The sequence below is a fragment of the Porites lutea genome, chromosome 1 (genome assembly GCF_958299795.1).
Source record: "Porites lutea chromosome 1, jaPorLute2.1, whole genome shotgun sequence".
NCBI lineage: Eukaryota > Metazoa > Cnidaria > Anthozoa > Scleractinia > Poritidae > Porites > Porites lutea.
The window spans coordinates 47,908,015-47,930,987 of NC_133201.1; the positions used below are offsets into that span (position 1 = coordinate 47,908,015).

General features: G+C 41.3%; 1 protein-coding gene across 1 annotated transcript in view; it reads right to left on the minus strand.

Moving 5' to 3' along the window:
* Positions 1-10,083: 10,083 nt before the first annotated feature.
* Positions 10,084-22,973, minus strand: part of LOC140953206 (trafficking protein particle complex subunit 10-like) — a 32,179-nt gene continuing 19,289 nt past the window's right edge. Inside the window, exons 13-24 of the mRNA XM_073402709.1 lie at positions 22,625-22,734; positions 21,037-21,167; positions 20,105-20,288; positions 19,004-19,194; positions 18,491-18,641; positions 17,192-17,547; positions 16,346-16,452; positions 15,319-15,442; positions 14,477-14,531; positions 14,317-14,375; positions 12,639-12,704; positions 10,084-11,353 (exon numbers count right to left, since the gene is read on the minus strand). Coding sequence (XP_073258810.1) covers positions 10,874-11,353; positions 12,639-12,704; positions 14,317-14,375; positions 14,477-14,531; positions 15,319-15,442; positions 16,346-16,452; positions 17,192-17,547; positions 18,491-18,641; positions 19,004-19,194; positions 20,105-20,288; positions 21,037-21,167; positions 22,625-22,734 — 2,014 coding nt within the window. The 3' untranslated portion in view covers positions 10,084-10,873. The remainder of the gene's footprint in view (positions 11,354-12,638; positions 12,705-14,316; positions 14,376-14,476; positions 14,532-15,318; positions 15,443-16,345; positions 16,453-17,191; positions 17,548-18,490; positions 18,642-19,003; positions 19,195-20,104; positions 20,289-21,036; positions 21,168-22,624; positions 22,735-22,973) is intronic.

A 22,973-nucleotide genomic window follows, 5' to 3' on the forward strand; every position in this document is an offset into this window, starting at 1 on the left:
TCAGTTGAAAGGAATCATGTTAGACCGAACAGAAACGCCGAAAAATAATCTGAAACCGTTACAACTCTGACTAGCGTTTAAATGTCGAAGTAACTTACGTTTGTGAAGGATTAATATTCCAAGGGTCGAAATTTGCTTGTTGCACGCGCTTTGCTGATGTCAAAATACCCTTCAGGTTTTGGTCTCTCGACGGTGTGCATTTGGAATGCCGCCAGAAATATTTTAACACAAACAACAGCAGAGGATATGCTTCAATATAGTTCTTGTTTCATATTTAAATTCCGTGTACCAACTGGGTTTTTACGATGGTGAGGTTAGGTCAAATTTGCCACTTTTGAAAAGTGCTGAAACCATGTTTCTTCTTGCGGCCGGTACAGTCACATTTAAACGGTTTATTTAAAGTTAACTGCTGAATTATAAAGTAAAAATGTGTGTCTGTGTTATGACTTGATTTCATCTAGAGATATTATTCCGTTTTTATGTACGAGCGCGAAGAAAATGCTCAATTTTCGCTAATTCCGTACTCGAAAGAGCGCCGTTTAGAGTTTTTCAAACATTGCCTGATTCCTGAAAAAATATAAAGCTCTTACAAGTTTTAACGTGATTTTTGAAATTAGTGTACTATAGAGATTATTTGGGCAAAATATGAAGAAATTCAAAAATTCACGACTGTCAACCGATTCTCGAAAATTACGGACATTGGCTCTTAACAATCTATTTTGCGTAGTGTTATTCGACAGGCCTTTTACGAAAGGTTGATAGAATATAGAACAATAATATTTTTAAAAAACTAAAGCCGGTTACGAATTGTAAATAAATTCAGCAGTACTAGTGCAAAGCCTAGACATCAGATGATTTAGAAATTTGAGATGACACACGCATGGTGCATCAGCCAATCAGAAACTTCTGTTCTCACGCTCACTAAGGATAAGTCCACGTGCCTTTCCATGACAACGGTCTTTTATTCTTGACAACATCATTAGCTATTCAAATTTATGACCTGGAACACGATTCTCGTTGCGAGCATAGTTAGTAGCGAGCAACACACAGTTTTTGCTTTAAAATGTTTTAGAAGACAGATGTTGCTCGAAATTTGCTCGAAATGTGAAATATTGCTCAAATGTTGCCCAAAGTGCGAAAAGTGCTTAAGGGTGCTCAAAATGCAAAATAGTGCTCCAAACTCAAAAAAGTGCTCAAAAGGTGCTAAGCGCAGTCGGGAAAGGCCTATTAGCAATAAATTTAAACATCTTTTTGTTGTTGTTTTCCTTTATTTCTGAAACATTTGGAAACATACGTTAAATTCCGACCCTTTATAACCTTTTGGAAAACATAGGCGGCTCAACGCTGTGTTAATTGCGTTCGAGATACGAGAACGTAACTCCAAATTTGTGTTGGGTGTTCTCTGCATTATTGGGTGTCATGTGCAATTAATAAGGGAGGTTTTTTCGCGGTCAGTGTAAAACGCAGACTGCGGACTGCAGACTGCAGACTGCCGACCAGGAGTAAAATGCAGACTGAGTGTAAAATGCAGACTGCAGACTAAGAGTAAAACGCAGGCTGGGGTAAAATGTAGAATAAAGACTGTAGACTTTTTTAAACATTTGTGCTCCTTCTTCTTCAAATCGATGAAATAGCTAGCCGGTATCAGTTACACACTTCGCTTCCTAGTCGAAGTGAATTGCACATTCGCCAGAAGTTTCAATGAACATCCAAACAGCTTAAGTCTGCGTACCTTGATTTGCAATACTTTCATAGAAGGTCATCCAAATTTCCTGCAGAACATCTTTCTTTGTTGTTGGGATGACTTACTCCCGTTTTTATCGCCATAATTCCTGTACAGTATTTTGGGTCAGCAGCTTTCATTTAAGCGTAAACATCGTGGTGTTGTACCAGTTCAAACTTCGCATCAAAAGTTGAAGCGTGAAGTCTCTCGGATGGAAAAAAGATTCAAGATTGCGATTATGTTTTCGGGTCGTCGACGACGTTCCAGAGAAGAAAGGAATGGATTTGTGAAAGCAGATGTCATCAAGTAAGTGTTCGTTTACATGTATTTGAGGGATTTTTTTTCCCTTAAACCCTTCCACGACTACAGTTTATGCTCGGTCTGCATTTTACCCCAGCCTGCGTTTTACTCTTAGTCTGCAGTCTGCATTTTACACTCAGTCTGCATTTTAGCCCTGGTCCGCAGTCTGCAGTCTGCAGTCCGCAGTCTGCGTTTTACACTGACCGGTTTTTTCGAGATCGCATTTGTCTTCGACACACATTAGCCTGGCTTTGAGGCGCTTGCTTACGTTTTGCCTCACTTTGACACGCTAACCCACGTGGTGATTCGTGTGTCCTCGGCGTTCATCTTTCAAACGTTTGCTGAGTTCTGCTATTCTGTCTTCGTAAATTGCTCATCTTTTAAAAGTGTGCTGAATCTTCGTAAAGCGTACATATTTAAGAGTTTGCTGAAGCTCGAAGGTCTACTATCGATCGGTGTTTAACGAATCTTCCAAAGCATTCAACTTTCAAACGTTTGCTGTTTACACCCTGAGGATTAAGCCTTCATATTTAAGAAATGGTAAACGTGCAGGCGTGCAACCATAGTGCGACTCTAGCTTCTTAAGGGCTAAGCAAACCACCCAAGTGCATCCATAACTCCATGGTTGCACAGCTGCAACGTTTACCATCTCTTTTATAACATAATCGAAAGAGAAAAACATTATTTTCCATTTGCCTTCGGTTGAGTCATCGGTCCAAGTTCACGTATGCTGCCATGTGCCCGCGCGTAAACAAATCATGTTCTATGTTTTTCAAAAACTTGCCTTTGAGTTTTTCTTTCGCTGAATTAACCGTTCTCCGTCTTCAGGTAAATTGCGAAACGTTTTTTGTTGTTGTTCTGAATGGCATCTGTCTACTTGCTCTTAATATTAGGGTAAAAACTTTGAGGGAAAACTATAGCTGCAACTAAAAAGACTCTAAAAAATAAGTTAAAACTAAATAAATGAAATAATTATCAAGCTTATTTATGTGACAATTTTTGAAATAAACGTAAAGTAGAAATGAGAAAATTTGACTGTAATTCCTTTAGAATAACAGGTAACACTAATTTTCAAAAAGAAGTAACTAGCTTTGTATCGAAATCTGTGTGGGGAAATCCAGCTATGAAAGTCAAAGTTGAACCTGAAATTCGCCGACACACAGTCGGCGCTGAAGCTGTTGGTTTTCGACCGTTCTCTGAATGACTGTTATGAATGAACACTGAGGAACAAAATAATACACATAGAAGTTATTTTTGAAAAATTTATTTGAAACCGAAATGTTTCTGTACTCAAATGAAATTCGCTTATTCCAGCGTAATGTGCCCGTTTAAACTGTACTCAACTAAAATTTTTTAATCGATGCGATGAAAACTTCACAACAAAGCTGTCTTGAATTTGAGCGTATTTCCCAAAATATTTGCTTGAATTTAGCATCAGCTTGACCAAAAAGTCAATAACACAATGCTAATTGATAAATTTACATTTCAAACAGACTTTCTCTTCTATAAAAAAAACACACAAAATGTACCTTAAATCTTCGCTCGCTCGATTTTCCTTCAGCTGATTCTAGCCGCGAGGAAAACAGTGATTAATTCATCCAGGGCAAATTTGTCGCTTGATCTTTTGTCTTTTTTCCTTCAAAACGACAGCTTAGTATTTTCTTCAACTTCCACTTTTTATCTGTGCATTTCATCGATGTATTTTACCGTCAGGAGAGGAGATTTGTTGGATTTGCCTAAATTTTACCGCGCTAGCTCAGTTTCTTGGCGTGCACCCACGGGTAAATGGTAGTGGCTAACTGACCAATCAGAGCGCGCGATTTACTTTTGTTATGTTACAATTTTCTTTGGAAAATAGGTGCGACTCCTGCTGCATACAATAATTTATAAAATAACTGAGATAGTACGCGTGATCTGATTGGTCAAAAATCTATGGTTTATTATACCGGTAAAGCACGAGCCATAAACCAAACCGGCTATTGATCTGCAAACAATGATTTTAGAAAGGCTAAAAAACAGAACAAGTTACTTACCCAGCCCTATATCAAAAGCGTTGGTTCTCACATTTTAGACTATTACTACCACAGCTTTAAAAGTAATAAAGTACAAAGCTGGAAAGCAGTGTACATTTCACGACGATGCCAAATCGCAGAGAAAGACAACAACTGTGTGAATTTCTGGTGTAGAAAGTCTCCAGGAAAACTTAACCATGTGCCAACCAGCAACAAAACGGATAGTTTTAGCATTCTTGATTTATTTTATGTCAAAATTAAATTCCTTAATGAAAGAAATTGTTCCAAAAAGAGATCTCTGATCAAGATATGGTACAAAATCGGCCGCTGTAGGTTGTAAACAATCTGCCAACGATGATGAAAGATGTCAGAGTTTCGGACTGATTTTTTCCAACATTTGCACAAATTATTCGGTGATATCGATGCCATAACCTACCTCATACCACCTGACTTTACAAATCGACAAATATTAACGCCAATATGTGGCTACGGCAAAGAAACCATTCATATTTCCATCGGTCGCTGTACGTGCATATAAAGTTACATGCGACAACTTCGCAAATGCAGCCACGTCGTTACCGCAGCATTTCTTAATCATAATAAAGTCCAGAAAACAGATCTCAAACGACTGCGGCTTGTAAAATGTGAAGGAAGTCCTCCATTACAATAGCTGCCAGTTCCGTCTGTAAGCACGACATTCTTATGGATCGACTCAACAAAATATAGCTGCGTACAGTCTGATGTTCAATTAGTTTCTACTTCTGTAGTAAACAAACCACGAACGTGTTCTTTCATTGTACGTTCGCATGAATAAATGTTGACTTTTCCTGTAAAACAGCTTTCATAAATTATCATGTAATGAGTGCAAAAACTCGTGTTTTGAAGTGCTGCTGTTTGTTGTTTGACTGAACTGAGTTTTGAGAAAGTTCAGCGCTATTAAATCGTGAGTCATGATTGGCTTAAGATGACTTTAGAGAGAAGACATGACTTGATCACGGTACTAAAACCATATTTCTTACCTAAAGGACTCTATTCTATTAAAAGTTATTTTATAAAAGTAATAGACCACACTTTCTATGGGTTTACCGGCTTGATAACCCACTTGGGATGTTGGGAGAACACTCAAAAAGCTTGTAAATCACTCGCCTTCGGCTCGTGATTTACAAGCTTTTCTCGTGTTCTCGTAACATCCCGCGTGGGTTATCACTCTGGTAAACCCATAGAAAGTGTGGTCTATTGCTTAAATAATACAAAGTAAAAAGGGTTTAAAAGGAGCCCTCGAATTATCATGATTATAGTCGCTAATAAGCGATGATCTGCTCTCAATAAACTTTCGCTTCGGCTCCTCGATCGTATCTCGCGGTTAGTAATGTTGATTGCGCGCGTAAATTGACGCATGTACTATCGCCAAATGACGAAACAATCGACATAAAATAGCGTCACAAGCAAATAATTGAAGAAATTTCTAAAACTGCGACCAAGCAGCGGACAAAGCAGGCGGTTAACGTTACCATCCAAGGCAATGACACCGAGCCCGTTACGTCTAAAAACACCAAAAGTTGCCTGGCCTAGTCAAGACAACAAGAGTGAGGAAGAACAAAACACTTTTCAAAGAAAAGGAGATTTCAACAAAAACGGTGACAAATAGCGTGAGATTTCCTATTCCTTTTATCAGCAATAATCAGACGAGAACTGAGGGACGTGCTACAAGGAATCATGCTTTTCGAACAATAGGGCAAGTGGCCGCAGGTATGACCAACTCTTTACGGACACTGTATTTTGATTTTCAGACTAAGGATGCAAAAAACTACAAAGCGGAAAACAGAAATGACAGGATCAAGGTTGGTGCAAAGTTAAGACCCAATCAACATGGAGGGCATATTCATAAGAGGAAACTCTTTGTTACTAAAACTGTTTTGAACACTGTTGAATTCGACCGGCAATTATCAGCGACTGGACTGCGGTGATCAGAACAAGAACACCAGCCGCGACCTGATTGTTGATAGTAAACAGCTTAATCAAATTCAGATGACAAAGCCACAGGGTAACCATTCCCCAACTTCGAAAAACGTTCTGCGTAAACGTGTACTTGGGTAGCAAAGGAGCGCTTACCATCGGTAAGGAAATTTCGGTAAAACATTTCTGACAAATAGTACTGGACTTGAAAATGTTTCCGAAAATAGGAATGGGTTAGAGTTGTGCAGAGTTCTGCCATTTGCAAAACACCAGATAACGAGTGGGCCTGCAGGGTTTATTCCAGAATTTGGTCAACGAGGGTCAAATGGGCCCCCGTCTGTAATTTTAGGGGCCCTTTTTCAAGCAAGGCGGTCCCCCAAAAGGTATTTGAACTTATTGGTACAGACTGTTCAATGACAAAAAAAAGTGTTTATTGACGCTTTGCCGCCATTTTGGAGCCGCAGTTTAAGTCGCAACTTATGCAGTTGCGAAAAGAAGCCTGAAAAAATTCAGGCTTGCCGGGATTTAAACCGTGACCTCCGTGATGCCGCAGCGCTTCAATCAGTTTAGAGTCCGATTGTAAAACTGACCGCACAAAAACGCTAATCTATAGATTGCCACGATGAGAACGCTCCAAGACCGCGGCTGACCTTTTACAAGAAAATCTTACAACAATTTAGGTTTAAATCCATGAGTACTCAATGCTGTTGTTTGGTAAAACGCAAACTCGGGTAGCAACATTCCCCGTTATAAATCTGACCGCGCAAAAACGGAGAAACAAGTGGGCATGCGTGGCTTGACTGTGCATCCGCGCATGCGCCCTCTTTCGAGCCCTTTTGCCTCAGTTTATCTTTTTTTTTCAACCTACTTCATTAATTTTATAGCCGGCATTTTTAGGTTTCCGCCTGTTTGTGGTATAAACAACAAGACTGGCTGCAAAATTGGCTGCCAAGATGTACTATTCAACTGACGTTAAGGGAAATTAAACGGATTAAGAAATGGTGACTGACCGATGGTTTAACTAGCGCCATAGACTGATTTTAATCGGATTTTTGAGAAGATTTTAGCGAAAAAATAAACGAGAATAGATTTCAGGCTTCTGACCTTGAAAATAGGCTCATTGTGGTATCTCTAATATGAGAAACTTCCCTTCCGACGTACTAAGTGAAAAAGCCTATTGCGTGAGTTGATCACGTGATCAACTTTCGCTAAACGCGAAAAGAGTTCGCTTTTGGAAAATGTCGATAGCACAAGCTGAAAGAGCATATTAACATTAGGTAACAGGTAATTTTCAGCCGTATATCTCAAAAGTAGCCATCGCAACGGCCGCCGAAAATTAGAAGGATTTGTATGAGAAAAACAATTTTTGCCAACCAGTTACGCTTGCATGGTTTTCCCCACAAATCCTTGTGAGTTTTGAAATTTTCAAACTGTCGTGGAATATTTCCTTAAATTACGGGGCTCAAATCTCCTTTTAATTCATAACAGGGACTGTGAGCCCTTAAATGCGTAAGGGAAAGATTTTACGACAGTTTAAAAATTTCAGCTTGTGCCCTCAAAGTTTTCCAAAACCGAACTGTTTTTATGTTTACCGAAAGTTGATCACTCAGCTAATGCAAAAGGCCTATTAGGCCTCGTCAGTGCATTTGTCCAAAAGGACGAATATAAAGTGAGTAAAAGAATTTCTTGGTAGCTTCACTTTTGATCCAAAATGCGAAACAAAAACCAACACAATTTAAATGAGGAACGAGCCGTTAAGGTTACGTCAAAAGCTCGCTTGGCTCTACGATCACACCCGTCGGTCAGGGATGAGGCTTTGTTTTACGGTGCATTTCAAGATCCTGGAGTCTCGTCATGAATTGCAACGAAAGGCACTTATGTCACGCACGCAAAGATGTTCGCCAACATAGGTTTTGCTCTCGTGGAATGAGGGGTATGAGATATGTAGAGTTCGAACAAGATTGAAGCGAGTAATCGAGGAGGAGGATTTCTGCCTCCTACTGGTATGCTCTAAGAACCTGCCACTGAAGCTTGTTAGAGAGCGGCTTGGAGCAGTGGAGGGCCAAATCAAACGCAGCAAAAACTACCCACTGAGCTTGGGGATTCTAAGGATACTTCAATACCCTCTTCCACAACGCCGATCCTTAACTATTTTTTGGCTAAATGTTAGTAACTGCTTGCACCACCTTCATAGGGTCACAATGGGGTTTCAGCCGTCAAACGGCCTAAAAGGTAGCCATTAACCGTCTAGGGTTACTTTTTACCGTCAACCGTCAAAAATCCAGAGTAATATTAACCGTAAAAACGTCTGAAGACCCTCAAATATCTCTTTTAAAGCTGATCTTTTCCGACTTTTGCTCCTGAAGAATCTCCTGACTGTAAAAACCACAAGCCATGTTCTCAAACACTCTCTGAACATTACAAGACTTTACAACTTTCTTTATAGAATGCAAAGGCTAGATATTGAAAGTTTTCTTGGCGACCTCAGTTAGCCTGCGTGAGCGTTTCCAATCGAGTTATTGCGCGAAATTTAGAGCTCTCGTACCAAATTTCTCGACGAACTCGCGCGGAAACGCTTGCTACGAAAGCTAGGCCTCAGTTAGACTACCTGCCCAATACGTAATAGGTTCGATTTCCGCTGTCTCCCGGGTCCGTGCGGGCTCATTTTTCCGAACAGCGGTTGTTACGTAAACGAGTGGTCATCGGGCGATCCCGGGCAATATAAATCAAGACGACTTTTATGGAGTTTAACTTTTTTTCGTTACATTAGTCAGAAACATTACTTGATCCGAAGTTATTTTCTTTTCTTGCACCTCTTAGTTTTAGGCTCTAATATGTTAACTTCGTCACACACACGTGCTTTTACAGTTTCTTCCAAAGGAAAATTCCTGTCTTTATCACACAGACCAGAAACAATCCCACAATAGGTGCAGGGCACGCTGGGAAGATGGTAATATCCTCCTCTGTTTCTTCCAACGAAGATAAGCCACGCTTTCCTCCTCTATCTTGGAAGAGACCTTCGAAAGAGAATATTTGTAAACCTCGATAAACCGCTGGCTCTTTTCCAGTAAAAATCTTAACTCGAAAATTCATCTCGAAACCGAACTCGGCAAATGGGTATCCTCATATGCTTCTATATCTAGAGGGCTCGTAATCGGTCCACTAATATGAATAGCAGACATTTTGGAAACTGGACATGAAGTGTTAGAGATCATTCACGGATCGGATCGGCCAACTGACAGAACCAGTTTTGACAATTCTCTACCCCAGTGCTTACGGGTTTGGGATGATCTCTCTCCTCTACATGCGCAGAAGAACTCTGGGTCGAGATTGCAGTGTTGACTTGAAGCGAAAAGAAGGAAGTCACTAAATGTTGTTGACGAGTCATAAGATATGAAGACGATAGCATCTTTACAGGGCATGCACTGTCATGACGTATGACATTATCATATTCGAAAACCTCCGTTCTTGTCAGTCCACTCGAAAAGGATAAGCAGACTTTTTCAAAAAACTACACTGTGGGGACCATTTTCGATAACCAGTGTTTGTCGTGTCCAGAAACGGCTTGGTGGACGAAAGGCTAAAACGGAGAAAAAAATCTCCGTTTTCAAACAGTCCGGGCCACGACTAGAACTGGATATATGATGACGTCACCCAAATTACCACTATGCTTTAAGGTAGCGTTCACTTTCCTAGGCTCTCCCGAATTGAGGACTTGAGATCAGGCGGCCAACATCGTGTAAAGAAGTCGTAAACAAGGTTGCTGATTAAAGCTTATAGTTCGCGAGCTTCTGTGAGTCACGTAATTCCAGTAAAGAAAAATAAAGAAATCGACTTTTCGATGGAATTCTCCGCAAGTTCTAAAAGTCGAGAGATCGATACATTGGAAGGATTCTATCGTATCTTGAGTATCTTTGGAGCGGCTTTCGACGCGACATCGCCGCCATTTCTCTCGGCTTTAGTCCTTTTGCGGTCTGAGCAATGTTTTGGTTTTGCGTAAGTCAATCAGATGACAGGAAATCATATATCCAGTTCTGGTTGTGGCCCGGACTGTCAAAAATATCCAGATAAATATGGACGGGACCAAAGATGTGTATGTCAATAAGAGCGCGAGTTCAAGCCTAGCCTTTAATCTATCCTTTACTATTCTTACAACCTTTCCTTTAATCCATGGTAAGTCACGATGTGATCAAAAAGATAAAAAAAAACTCCAACAAAGCACCTGACAGTTTACGGAAAAATTTTACAATAATTTAGCTTTAAATCCAGGAATACTGAGTGTTATTGGCCCGGGTATTGGTGAGTTTACGCAACAGGACGTCAGCAAGAAGTCGACAAAACGCTTGTATGTGACAAAGGTGACAGGGCTATTACATACGAGTTTTGTCGTAATCTTCACTTAACATTAATCTGGTGTTTTAAAAAAAGGTCTGTCGAAAGAAAGGTGAAGTTTAGCGGAAGGTTTTTTCAAACAAAATTATTGTCACGCTTGTCACACAAGGTTTGTCGTCTTCTTCCCTCTCTCGTCCTGTTGCGTAAGTTCACTATTATTTTGTAAAACGTGAACTTGGGTAGCATAGGTCTTGTTGAAATGATGAATACATGAATTCCACTTTATTGAAGCGCGGAATGAAGAAATAAGTGCAAAGATGATTTCCGCAGTTTAAGTCGCAACTTATGTAGTTGCGAAAAGAAAGCCTGAAAAAATCAGACTGCCGGGATTCGAACTCTGACCTCTGCGATGCGGGTGCAACGCTTCAACCAGCTAAGAGTCCTATGGTAAAACTGACCACGCAAAAACTCTAATCCATAGATTGCAACGATGTGGACACTCCAACACAGCAGCTCACCTTTTACAAGAACATCTTACAACAATTTGGCTTTAAATCCAGGAAGACTCAGTGTTATTGTTTGGTAAAACGCGAACTCGGGTAGCAAGAGTCCTGTTATAAACCTGACCGCACAAAAACGAAGAAACAAGTGGGCATGCGCGGCTTGACTGTGCATCCGCGCCTGTGCCCTCCTTCGAGTCCTTTTGCTGCAGCTTATCTTCTTTTTCAACATACTTCATTAACTTTATCGCCGGCAATGCTAGGTTTCCACCTGTTTGTGGTATGACATCAAGAACGACGTCTGTGGTTGCCTTGGCAACATGCGGTATGGCTATAACACCGCGCTTCCGTCCGTTGACGGCCCATAGGTTTGTGTCGGAGTCAACTTCGTAAAGTAATTGTGGGATGTTGGATGCATCTCCGTGGGATGATAGCCTGGTAAAAGTTATGTGCAACTTACAAGATGAACCCGCAAAAAAATTTCCGGACTCTACTGCAGGCTTCATTGTCGAGGTTATGGTGTATAATGTCTAAAAATAAAAAAAAATGTATCATGGCTGTAACAAAACACGACGTTTTCTCCTTTTGTGACAGTCACAAGGCAAAAGGCAGATTCAGCAAAGACAACGAGACGCCAGTGACGCAGGCGCGCGCAGATAAAAATCGACCTGGCCAATGGTAAAGCGCAAATTGAGTACCGGAAGTCACCTTCAATCCCTTTTGCAAGCTCTCGCATTCTCACCGGACGCTGCTTTGTTTTTGCTAAAATCTGCCTGTTTATTACCCTGGGTGCCAGAGGCTTTTTATCTGCGGTTTCCGGTTTCGGCTAAGTCTTAAAAAGTGACCCGCCGCTCGTGTCTTCGGCCTTCGGCCAAAGACGAGTCGGCCTTCGGCGACGAAGCTCCTCGTCGCACGCGAGCCAAAACGTCTGGTACCCAGGGTACCTGTTTATGGGAAATTTAAACGCATTCCGAGCTCCTGGTTGTCGCTCACCTGAGCAAACCCATCGTCAAAAAGACAAACCCAACCGAATCGACGTCAACAACCCTAGTGAATTAGGGTTGAAAGGGACCAACCTTGCAAGACGCGCATTTGGCGGCCTAGCAGGCTTTCGATGGGGAAGGGGAATTCGGTTGCCTGCGTCGCAGACGCTCTACACCTAGGGCGCTTTCCATTTGTCAGAACTGACCGGCCAGACCATTCCTGTGGTGATGAGAAATTCACTTTTAATCATAACCATTCAATCAGATTAGTCAAATTTTAAACAGTATGCCCGAAGGAAAGGGTTTTTCGACAAAAACGTTTTGAACAAGCATTTTTCAGTGTTAAAATGATTTGTCCGCCTACGGTCCGGCTGGCCAGTTCTGACTGGCGTGGGCCGGCTGCAACGCAGGCTATGGGTCACGTGTTCTTCCCTCGCGCGCCCTTATCTCTAGACTTGCCACAAGTCGACGTAGTTCTTATCCCGGGCGAAAAAAAAAGCGAGCGAAGCGAGATACGAGGAAGAAAAATTTTAAAGGACTTTTGGAAAGTCTACCTTATCTCGTACCCAAATCTCCTGTCAACAAGAGATCAGGGAACAAAGTGTTAAGGAGCGCCGGAATCATTCCTTTTGCCATTTGCACTACAGCAAAGTTACCTAAACGTTAACTGGGAACAGATACATAAATATACTTTGGGAGCCATCGCATGCATCGGGAAGTTTTACAGACGTTTGCAAAAACAGATGTGCGTGCCTAGTACGGACACTCATGCAAGACTGGAAATCTTCAGCATTCAACTACCACTCCGTAGCAATTCATTACACATGATTACCTGGGTGTTAGCCACATGAAAATCGTACAGGTAAGAACTCGTCTCGGATGAACACGTTAACATCTCCTGCAATTAAGAGGAGAAAACGGAAAAAACCGCAACAGGGTTAGTTCAGTCGGTAGAGTGCTTGACTGTTCAGTGGGAGGATGCGGGTTCGATTCCCGGGACGGACCAATACTCAGGGTTTTAAAATAACTGAGAAACGAAGGTACTGCCTTTGCGGTTAAACCTTGGCGTGGCACGGATGACCACGTAAAATGGCGGTCCCGTCTCAAAATTAGCACTTTCGTGCAAAATACATTCATACGCAAATAAAGTGCACATACTAGGGAGTTTCGGCAGCGACGTTTTCGAGTGACACACGTCAACGGGAAGTGGAGATGTTGTACTCTTCGGCCGTAATTTTGAACAAATTCTTGGACAAATCGTCTCTTACAGACACTTAACAATCCAAATTTGGTAAAGTCAAGGTATACAGTAAAAACCTACGAGTAAGAACCTACATTTTCCAGGGTTAGCCTAAACAGGTTCTTACATAAATGGTGGTTAACATAAATTTTAATAGGCTATCTAGGTTCTTAATAGGTTCTTCATTTCTTGCAAAAAATTATGTCGTTGCTAAGAAGATTTTAGTGATCAGCACCCTTAAATTTGCATACCTGATGTTGCTTATATTTTAATATGACCATAATAGAGATCTATTCTCTCATGAATTTTAATTTCTTGAGTCAAAACAACTTTATATACATGATTGTGCTGTAAAACACAATTTAAACATTTTCTCAATGACCTCAATCAAACAACATCTTTATAAGAACCTTTCTCCAAATTTTAGGCTAAAGAGGTTCTTATATAGAGGAGGTCTACATTGCAAATTTTACCCTAACAGGTTCTTAAATCTTAGGTTCTTATTCGTGGGTTTTTACTGTATTTAAAGAGAAAAAGGCTCACTTCCGGTTGACTTGCGTCGCTCAAAAACGTCGCTGTTCAAACTCCCTAATAAGAAAGGTTTCCTTCTCCAGGTGTTCAGACAGTATCGCAGTCGAAAAATTGCCCCAGTCTCCCCTCGTTTTGCCCACATACGATTTAACTCGCTCGTCGCTATGTCAATACCGCGCTCTACTATCTGAACGCCTGAAACAGGCTAAAAGAAAGGATAAGGGAAAGTCGAGCCATTTTGGGCGATTTCAGCTTTTGCCGACTGATCATAGAACCTGATTTTAATCTCCAACTATAATATCAAGGGTAGAATAATCTAAAAGAAATACAAAAACCACAACAAATGTATAGATGGGCAAAACTGGCGAAGATTGAAGCACGCTGCACTCAGGTAAACTGGAGAAACATCGGTCAGGCACTTTTTAAGGCCATCTCGATCCGTATAAAAGTGCGAATTTTAATTAACGCTCAGATAAATCTCTGTTTCTTTTGTAGCCAAGATTTGGTTAATTATAATTTTTACTTTACCAATTCTAGGTTTAGAGGTTGTGACAAAAACAAACAGAATTACTCGTGACCAAGCCCGGAAAATATTACCTTTACACGAGAACAAGAAAAGAGTTCTGTCTTGTACTCTTCATAGTGAAAATTAAGGAGAGTTTCAACCATCCTTGATGACAACTATGCTACAAGTCAAACCTTTAAAACAGAATGGTTCTCGAATGTTCCAGATTCTTACCGTGGCTTGTTTAGGAAAAAACGAGGTCTTAAATTCGCAGTCAAGTTCAGGCGGCGAACCTGCAAATTACAAGGATAAAAAGACAAAAAGAATCGCAATTTAGCTAAAACTGTGTACAATGAATTCTTAAACTGATGTGCTAAAGGAAGCTTTTAATTACCTTCTTCACTCTCTAGTTTCCAGAGGAAGGACATATCTTGCTGGTTAAAGATGACCTAAAATTTAGAAATCAACAAATGCGACATAAATCTGGTCATACAATACATCTTTTAAGACCTATTTTAGTTACGAACATCCCCTTTTAAACAAAAACATAACTGAAACAGTTCTTTTTGTTCTTCTTTATGCATGTAAATAGACTACTGAGTACTCACCTAGTTAACGCTCTAAGGGCGTCTTGTTCATAATTGAGATACTTCCAACACAGGGCTTTTGGCTCTCTGTTTGGGGAAAGGGGGATTAAATCGCGAGGAGACGGCCAGAGAAAAAATAGCCTGCGAGCAAGCTCTCCGGGGCAATCTAGCAGCGAGTCGGGAAAAGGAAGGAGAGCTTGCAACTGTCAGCATTTCGCATCTACTTTTCGATGCAGATATTCAAATTTCAGAGACGTAGTTTCAAGCCCTCCTTCCTTTTCCCGCCCCACTGCCAGAGTGCCACAGAGAGATTGCTCGCAGGCTATCACCGATTTTCCCCTTTTTTTTACCATAAAAGCCTGAAACTAAAAGCCAAGTTTCAGGCCAGAACTTGGTGATGAAAACTGAGACAGACGTAATTAAAGGAAGGGACCGCGTTGCATCCCTCAAAATCCACATAAACCAGTTACTAAGGAGGTGGGGGACCCCAGGTAGTTGAGATAACCCGCTTAGGTGGGGTAACCCGCCTGTCCATATAATCTCCCATTTTAATTTGATCGCGTTTACACGATAGGTGGGGTGCCCCACCGCAGGTTACCTCACCTACCTGGAGTCCCCACCTCCATGTAAACAGACCCTAAGTACTCACGTATTCCGAATTGTTGTGCATGGGAGTTAACTTCACAGAAGAACAGTTTGTGATAATCAGTTCAGGAGTCTGGATCACCAAGTCAACTGGGTTTATACCAGTAACAATCACTTGGATAAAACGGCTGCAATGGAACAAGTGTAATTAAATGAAATCTTCGATCTTCATCTATTGACTCGACCGACGCCAGACCGGAGAAAGAACGCTATTGAATTACTCAGGTTCAGTTGCGTTTTGCATTATATAAAAGCGTTTTTAAACAGTTTGTAAAAAACACAAACAAAAAGCATATTTTTCAGATGTACAAAAAAATCCTTGAAAATATCATGGCGCGCAAAAAACGTAGCCTGAGAAAACAACCGACATTTCGCGACGTCATTAACGGTTTCCCCTCGAAATGACTTCGGAGGAACGAGCATACAAATTCCATACTGATGACGTCTTTATACCCAAATCTGGGTAGCGCATCTGATTGGTTGAAAATTAGCTTCAACCAATCAGAAGCACTAGCCAGATCAGGTTAGTGACACATCATCAATATGGAGTTTCTGCGCTCGTTCCTCAGACGCCATTTCGCGGGTAAACCTTTGGCGAAATGTCTGGCTGTTTTCTCGGGGTAAAAAACACGTAAAAGTGAAAAAACCGCTCGCTTTAAGCCGCCAACTGAGCGGTTTTTGCCTTCTGCCAAGTTAAACTTTGGTTTAACTTAAACATGTTCCTCGTATTTCCGCACATTAGGGAGGAGAGCACCAGTTTTAAGGACGGAAACCAGTGCGGCTTAGGTGTGGTTCTCCCATATGTAGCGTAATATAGCTGAATTCAGCAGAGTTTGGCTTTACAATCATGGCTTAACAGAATTGGCCAGACTCAAGCATTTGTGTGTGCAAAATGGTACTTATCAACAAGTACTGGGCAAAGATTGAGTTTATCAATCAGATCAGCCAATAAAATACTGATTCTTCAATTATTTATCCCTCGCATAAAGGCAACAAATACCACTAAGCACATGGAACACGGAGAGACTCACGTGGTTTCAGACGAGTGCAGTATGTGTCGAGCAGTAAATGGACGGTGAAACAAGCCGGTAAGGTCAGCGGTAACCGCGGGAGACAACCACTTACAATTACATAAAAGCTGAAAAATGAGACGACAAATAACGAAAGTTAACCAACAGATACACCGAGCAAGGATTGAAATAACAAGTCTCTCTCGACAATTAATTACAGTCACGCCACGCTGTCATTTCTTTGCAGTCTTACTCCTACTACCGACCGCTTTTCTGTCCGTCACTATTGATACCGAGTTGCTATAGATTATATCTAATTTTACTCTTAAAGAAGGTCAAAAGAGTTTACGAAGACAGATCCAGCCTAATTGAAAGTAGGACACCAGCTCAAGTTATTCTTGTTTTCTACGAATTACACTGTACACATGAGCTCTTATTTAATAGCGATCAGACTCGACTATTTAACAAATAAAGAAGCCTTGATTGCGCTCTCTTCTGTGGTGAAGCATGCAGGCTTTGGCTGAAGCACGAGAGAACTGTAGGGGGAAATACGAGACGTAGTCGAATGCTCTAGCCGCTTTCTACGTGTATTACAACACAATAGAGCACAGTCAAGGCTTTTTTATTGGTTTCTGTTAAATTTCCAACGCAATTCGCTTACTAATTTTCAAAAAAGCTATTGGCAGATGGAGTGACTGCTTTAGCTCCGGGTTTTATACTTTCATAAAGCACACTTTTTCAACCAATCAGAGTGCGCGTTATATCTGAACTTTATAAAAAAAACTTATGATAAAAAAACTAATAAAAACTACTGATGTGTTACAAGGACATACAACTGAGCTCGACGATTATGAAAGGTAACCCCACCTTGTATTCGGTAACTTCTTCCTGAAGACTTTGCTTCTGTAAAGGCGCCTGAATAATTAACTTTAGATCAATCTTAGCATAGGGTCCAATTGCTGGTAGAGTTACCACAGCAACTGAGATATCTGCTACGTCATCATCTCCGTGCACGGCAAGCACTTGAACGCTGTAAGGCGCACTTGTTTTATTTTCTTGGTCCATTGAAGATTGAATGATGGCCTCGCCTGAGTGAATGGGTTCAAATGTGATCCCCCTCTTCTGAGAGGTGATCTCCAGAACTGAACCACTCGCTATAGAGCCAGGTTCAACTGAAATGCTCAAAGTAACTTGCTGAGGAAGGCCAGAGATGAGATGAAGCTCTGTTAAACAAAGAAGTTAAATAGTCTTGATTAAAGGAGCTATGTTACGAGGATATCCCTTGATTTCCGATGTAATTAATGAATTGTTATCGACCGTTGTCGAATACTATCGATTATTAATTGTATCGATTGATCACGCCAGGGTTAAGACGACAGAGGCAATTGATAATATGGACGATCGGGGTAATCACAAGCGCCTGGAAAGAACTGAATTTTTTACTCATTTAAGTCCCTATACCCACGTACAAATTCTCCAAGCTGACCTCCATACACTTCCTTAAAGAAATAACCGTATTTATTCGAATAAGCGCCCATCCTAAAGGCAGAAATAGTTAGCGCCCACCCCCTCGTCGCTCCCCTTCCACCTCCCACCCAAAAAAAATTGAATAAGTACTAATAAGAGACTTCCCCGAAGATGTAGTTTTCTTCAGACTATTAATTTTACAGAAACTTTGCTTTGTTACATCTTCGCGTTTTGTTATTACCATTTATTGTTTTGTTGCAAAATAAACATACTATTCTTGCTGAAAATGGAGAAAATTTAATAAGCGCCCAGCCCCGAATAAGCAACCACTTTGGAGGTCAAAAAATTTCATAAGTGCCCAGGGCAATTAATGGAATAAATGAGGTAGTTGAGAGAATTTGATATCAAATAAAAGCCTTTTGCCATTGTCGATCACTTCATTAATTCCCATAACCTCTTCTTTTAATAATGTGTGGATATTGTTAGGAGAAAATTGATGTTGGTCACTCTTTGGGTCCGGATCGTCCAAATCTTCCCCAAAAACTCGAGGGATTCTAGACGATCCGCACGATTACGTGAAAACCAAGCTTAAAAGTACAGCCCGAAAACAACAGTTTTGAAGAATTCTCTAAAAAAAGGGAACAAACATTTCCGGGTCGTGATGGCAAGAGTGAATACGCTCCGACAATGTGTACAAACCTTTGTCATGAGACCACCGTATTCGCGGAGGATCAGCCACAATTGCGAATCCTCTGGATTCTCTTGACAAAGAAAGCTGTGGCCACACAAAATCCAGTTTCCCAATCTCTACGCAGAGCTGTTTTAGATGGTAATGCCCTATTTCGGCCAACTGTGAAAAAAAAAAAAGAAGAAGAAGAAGAACGTCAAAGATTACCTTGTTTTGGCTTTCTGCGTGGTGAGCTTTCTTAGGTCATTTAACCGATCAAAAATTCATGGAATGTTAATCACTTCTTAGAGGAAACCTTAAGGCTTCTGCAACGTGAGCTTTCTTTACTAAATTAATAAATTGACCCTCAATACGACATCTACATAAAAAATCCTTTAAAAAAAAGAAGAGGAGTTTTAATCAGTTTGATTTATCTATCTCTAACCAGAAGCTCAGTGGAGTATTAAGGATAGTGGAATCATTTGGGCGTGTTCTGGGAGACACAAAGCACGTCAAGTGCCGGGAACGGTGTAAGTGTTACAAACCTGAGCTGTAAGAATGTACTCATTGATGCCATATCTGAGTGGAGCATTAAAGCACTGCAAGCAACAGTCCGAGTCAACATCAGGCAACACATTCAAATCTTCTACACTCTTCACCACTGGTTTGGAGTCTGGTTTAGGAGTAGGGAGAGGTGGCCGTGGCATTTCAGCTCCGTCGCTGTCTGCTTCTTCCTCTGCAAAGATAGTAACCGTAAAATAAGCTACATAACTTGCTTGCTTTCTGTTCGCTTCCCTCAAAAACCAACAAAACTGAATCGAAGCTCAAGGCAAAGAAACTATGACTGACTGGTCTATGTAAATAGGCTCAGAAGTGGTAATCATCCCTCTACTTTTTTCTGGAACAGAGAAGAGCTCATTGCCCCGCAGAGTTACCAGCAGTCTTGGGTCAGACAATGCTCTGCCTGGTGACCGTCAGATGTGTACAACAAGGCGCTTAGAACGTTTCAATCACAGCAGATTTTTAAAGATTCATAATACTGTATTACAGTGCAGTTATTACGAAGCAAGTATTTTTTATTTTCTTAAATTACTTTGAAATTCAGCTATAAAGCTGCATAGAGGTCTTCTCGTTTCTTCAGAAATGTCTCAGGCCAGGGCTCGAAATAAGGCCCGCACGGTATTCCGGGACTAGTAGATTTTCTTGCTGGGCAAGTAACAGTTTTAAAGTTTACTTGCCCAATAGGTAAGGGTCCAGGCAACTCATCCTCTAGCAAAATCATTAACTAAGCCGAGCAGGAAGAAAAAAACGCCCGTAGGGTAGTCCGGGACTTGTAGGTTTCCTTACTGGGCAACTAACAGTTTTAAAGCTCATTTGCCCAATGGGCAAGGCTCCAGGCAAGTCATCCTTTAATAAAATCATTAACTAAGACGAACAGGAATTTACCCCGGGCAAGCAAAACGTGAGAGATGCTTGCCCCAAGGACAAGGTGGAATTCAATGTTTTTTTCGAGTCCTACCAGGGCTTAATGTAGATCAGGGCGTAAAGAAACAACACGTCAAATGGCCTCTCCAGAAATATTATTTCAAGACCGCGAATTCAAAGTCCAACTGTGAAACAAATCCGCAGCAACTCATGACTATTACCTGTTGCTTGACCCTCTGGTTTATCAGATAGGTCCTCTTCAGACAGAGCAGCTGATGTGAGTCCGCTTTCCACAACTACGACGGGCGGAGATGCGGCACGGGTTCTTCTGCTTGAGCGCACGCTGCCCACACGTTTGAGTTCGTTTGTTTGAATACTGAAACTGATGCGTCCACAGGTGACCTCCTGCAAGGAAAGAGAGATCAAGACAAATAACATACTAGGATATTGTCCCACCTACCCCTCTCCTAACCCAACGTTAACACTAACTTTTTCCTTAGGTAAAAATGTTTGTTTAGGGAGGGATAGGTCGTACGTTTCCTGGAATCTTATACTGATTCTCAAGACAACGCCTACCTCAGCAAAGAAAAGTGAATTCCTATAATTCTTCACAGGGGTAGCATTCCTACCTCTTACCTACTGAGCGTGACTTCAATCCATTAGGACTCGATCGTTCATAGCTACCTTGTTTCCGTACAGAAACAGTTTTCTAAGACAGACAGTCCTCGTTTTTAAGTAAGATCGTCAGGATCGAGGGCTTACCAGTAACCTTGTTTCAAATGTATAGAGGGGGCAGGCCCCGGTGTTTTAATCGCTGCAGGAAGGGATCCGAAAAAATTCCTCCCAAACGGGTCTCCCTCACCCGCTAAGTAGACTCAGTACCTTTGAAACCAAGATGGCCACCCGTAAGGGTGGGTGTTCCATACCGACGATCTTACGAAAAAATAAGGAACTGTTAAGAGTCTACTCTGTCCCGGCATTGTCTTAGAGAGGTTTCAATCATATATGGAGTTAAAGAAAACGACTGAAGAACGGCAGGTACTTACTCTATGTGTCCGTTTAGGGGAGATGACTTTCTTACTCATGCTGTACCCTGCAATTTTGTTGTTTTTTACTTCGAGTGTAAGAATCGAGGATTTGCACGAAAACTTACCTCTTCCAAAGCACTAAACAACTTGAGTTTAACCTTGATGCATTCTCCTACGCTACCAATCCCCTTCATAAGGTCAATTTTTACATCTTCTACTCGTAGCAGTGGCTCGGCACGTACTATGATAGCTTGAGCTGAAAAGTGATTCAAACCAACCCATCAATACCTCTTGACGTTGCGTTTGGGGTTCTACGGGGATTAAAATTCGTTTTGCACGACAGTGGAACCTCCATACAACGAATATCTGAATAACCAGCCTAGTCCCTAGGCGTTCTCTCTTGATCCAGTGTCCGCGCGAAGTCTGGGAGAGAGCGGGCGAATATCTCTTGGTAACGTCAAAGCTTCGTCACAGCTCATGGTAGAGTTCAGGAATGACCGAGCCGCCTGGGGACTAGGCTGCTTAATAACCACGTTCTGTGTACAACGAGCGACATTTTTCGCTCCAGTTATAGTAAAATATATGGAAAAGAACCTTGATATAACGAAACCTCTTTACAGCCAACAAATTTTGCCAGTCCCTTAGTCCTCCGTTATATCACGGTTCCACTGCACTTTCAAATGTTCCTAATATCCACACTGACTTGTCAACCAAGCTTTAGCCTGCGTAGCATGGTGGTTTTGGTCGGGCGAGAAAACAAGCCAAGGAGGGCGAAGGTGGGAAAGGGCAGTGAAGCTACGAGGAGATTGGGCGCGCGCTAGTTCGCGCGCGCTTTGCGGCTTCGCCGCTCAGTAGTGGACTGAAAACTTTCAGCTAAGTAATGGGAATAACCAAGGTTTACAATCGCATTGTGAAAAAAGTTTCTAAAATGAAAATGACTACGATTACGAGATTTGACTGAAAGTTTTGTCTCGTATTCTCAAATAATGCACACTCCAGAAAGCTTCATTGTCCTTTTGATATCACAATAAAAGTTAGCACTGTTATCTTTATTAAAGGAAGTTAAGCCGTCTCCGGATCGCAAAATGATAAAACTTCTAACCTTTGAGAACTTTTTTCCGCCACTACGACATTCACGCTAAAACTCGAAGTAGAATGACGACGACTACCACGTTTCCCGCCAAAATGACGCTGATTCACGTGCGGGCGCTACTTAGTATTAGAAAATCTCGTACTCCTAGTAGTTCTCGTCCTCGAATCTAAAGCTCTCTATTATGCCCATATGTTTCGACTCTATTCATATGAGAGACCTTTAGATTCAAGGACGAGAATTAACTTACAGTTTTCTCGCGTATTCTCAAAAAAAGGCCGACCGGGAAGCTTCATTGTACTTCTTTGTACTACTACAGTGTTAATTTAAGAAAGAAAGTGCTTTCACAGACTACGCTATGTGCTTTATTCAAATTCAGAAAAAAGATGCCTAGATAAAAGCGTCTTGGGCAAATGAAAATGGCTTAGAGCCAGGTTTTGTTAAACACGGGCTAAAACTCCGTATAACTAATTGGCTCTAAAGGTGTCTCCTAACTGTGTGCACGAAATGGATGACATTGCTGTTTGCATAATAAATGAACGAGACTGTGTCTATTGTTTTTCTATCGCCCAATGAAAAGCTTCAAGGTATAGCAAGATCCCTATGTTTTCAGCTGTTCCTACCTGATTCCATTGTTTCTCGCATGACCTGTAAAAGTTCCTGAGTGTAGTAAGATCTCTTATCAGGAGCCAAGTGCCTCTCACATGCCAGTACTGCGCATGACGCCGCGTATCTGGGGCTCATTAAGGTTCATTGCCGGGAAAGGAATAAATGATTTCTCTCATAAATAACCTCACCGGAGAAACGCAAGGTGTTCAAGGGAGTGTTATATAACAGTTAACAACAAGAAAGGACGCTTACCCAAAAGTCAGAACTGGCGGTCGGACAGGTAAATTTGAAAATGAAATACCGTAAAATTCCGAAAATAAGCCCCGGGGCTTATATTTTTCAAAGGCCCTTTTTGAGAGGCTT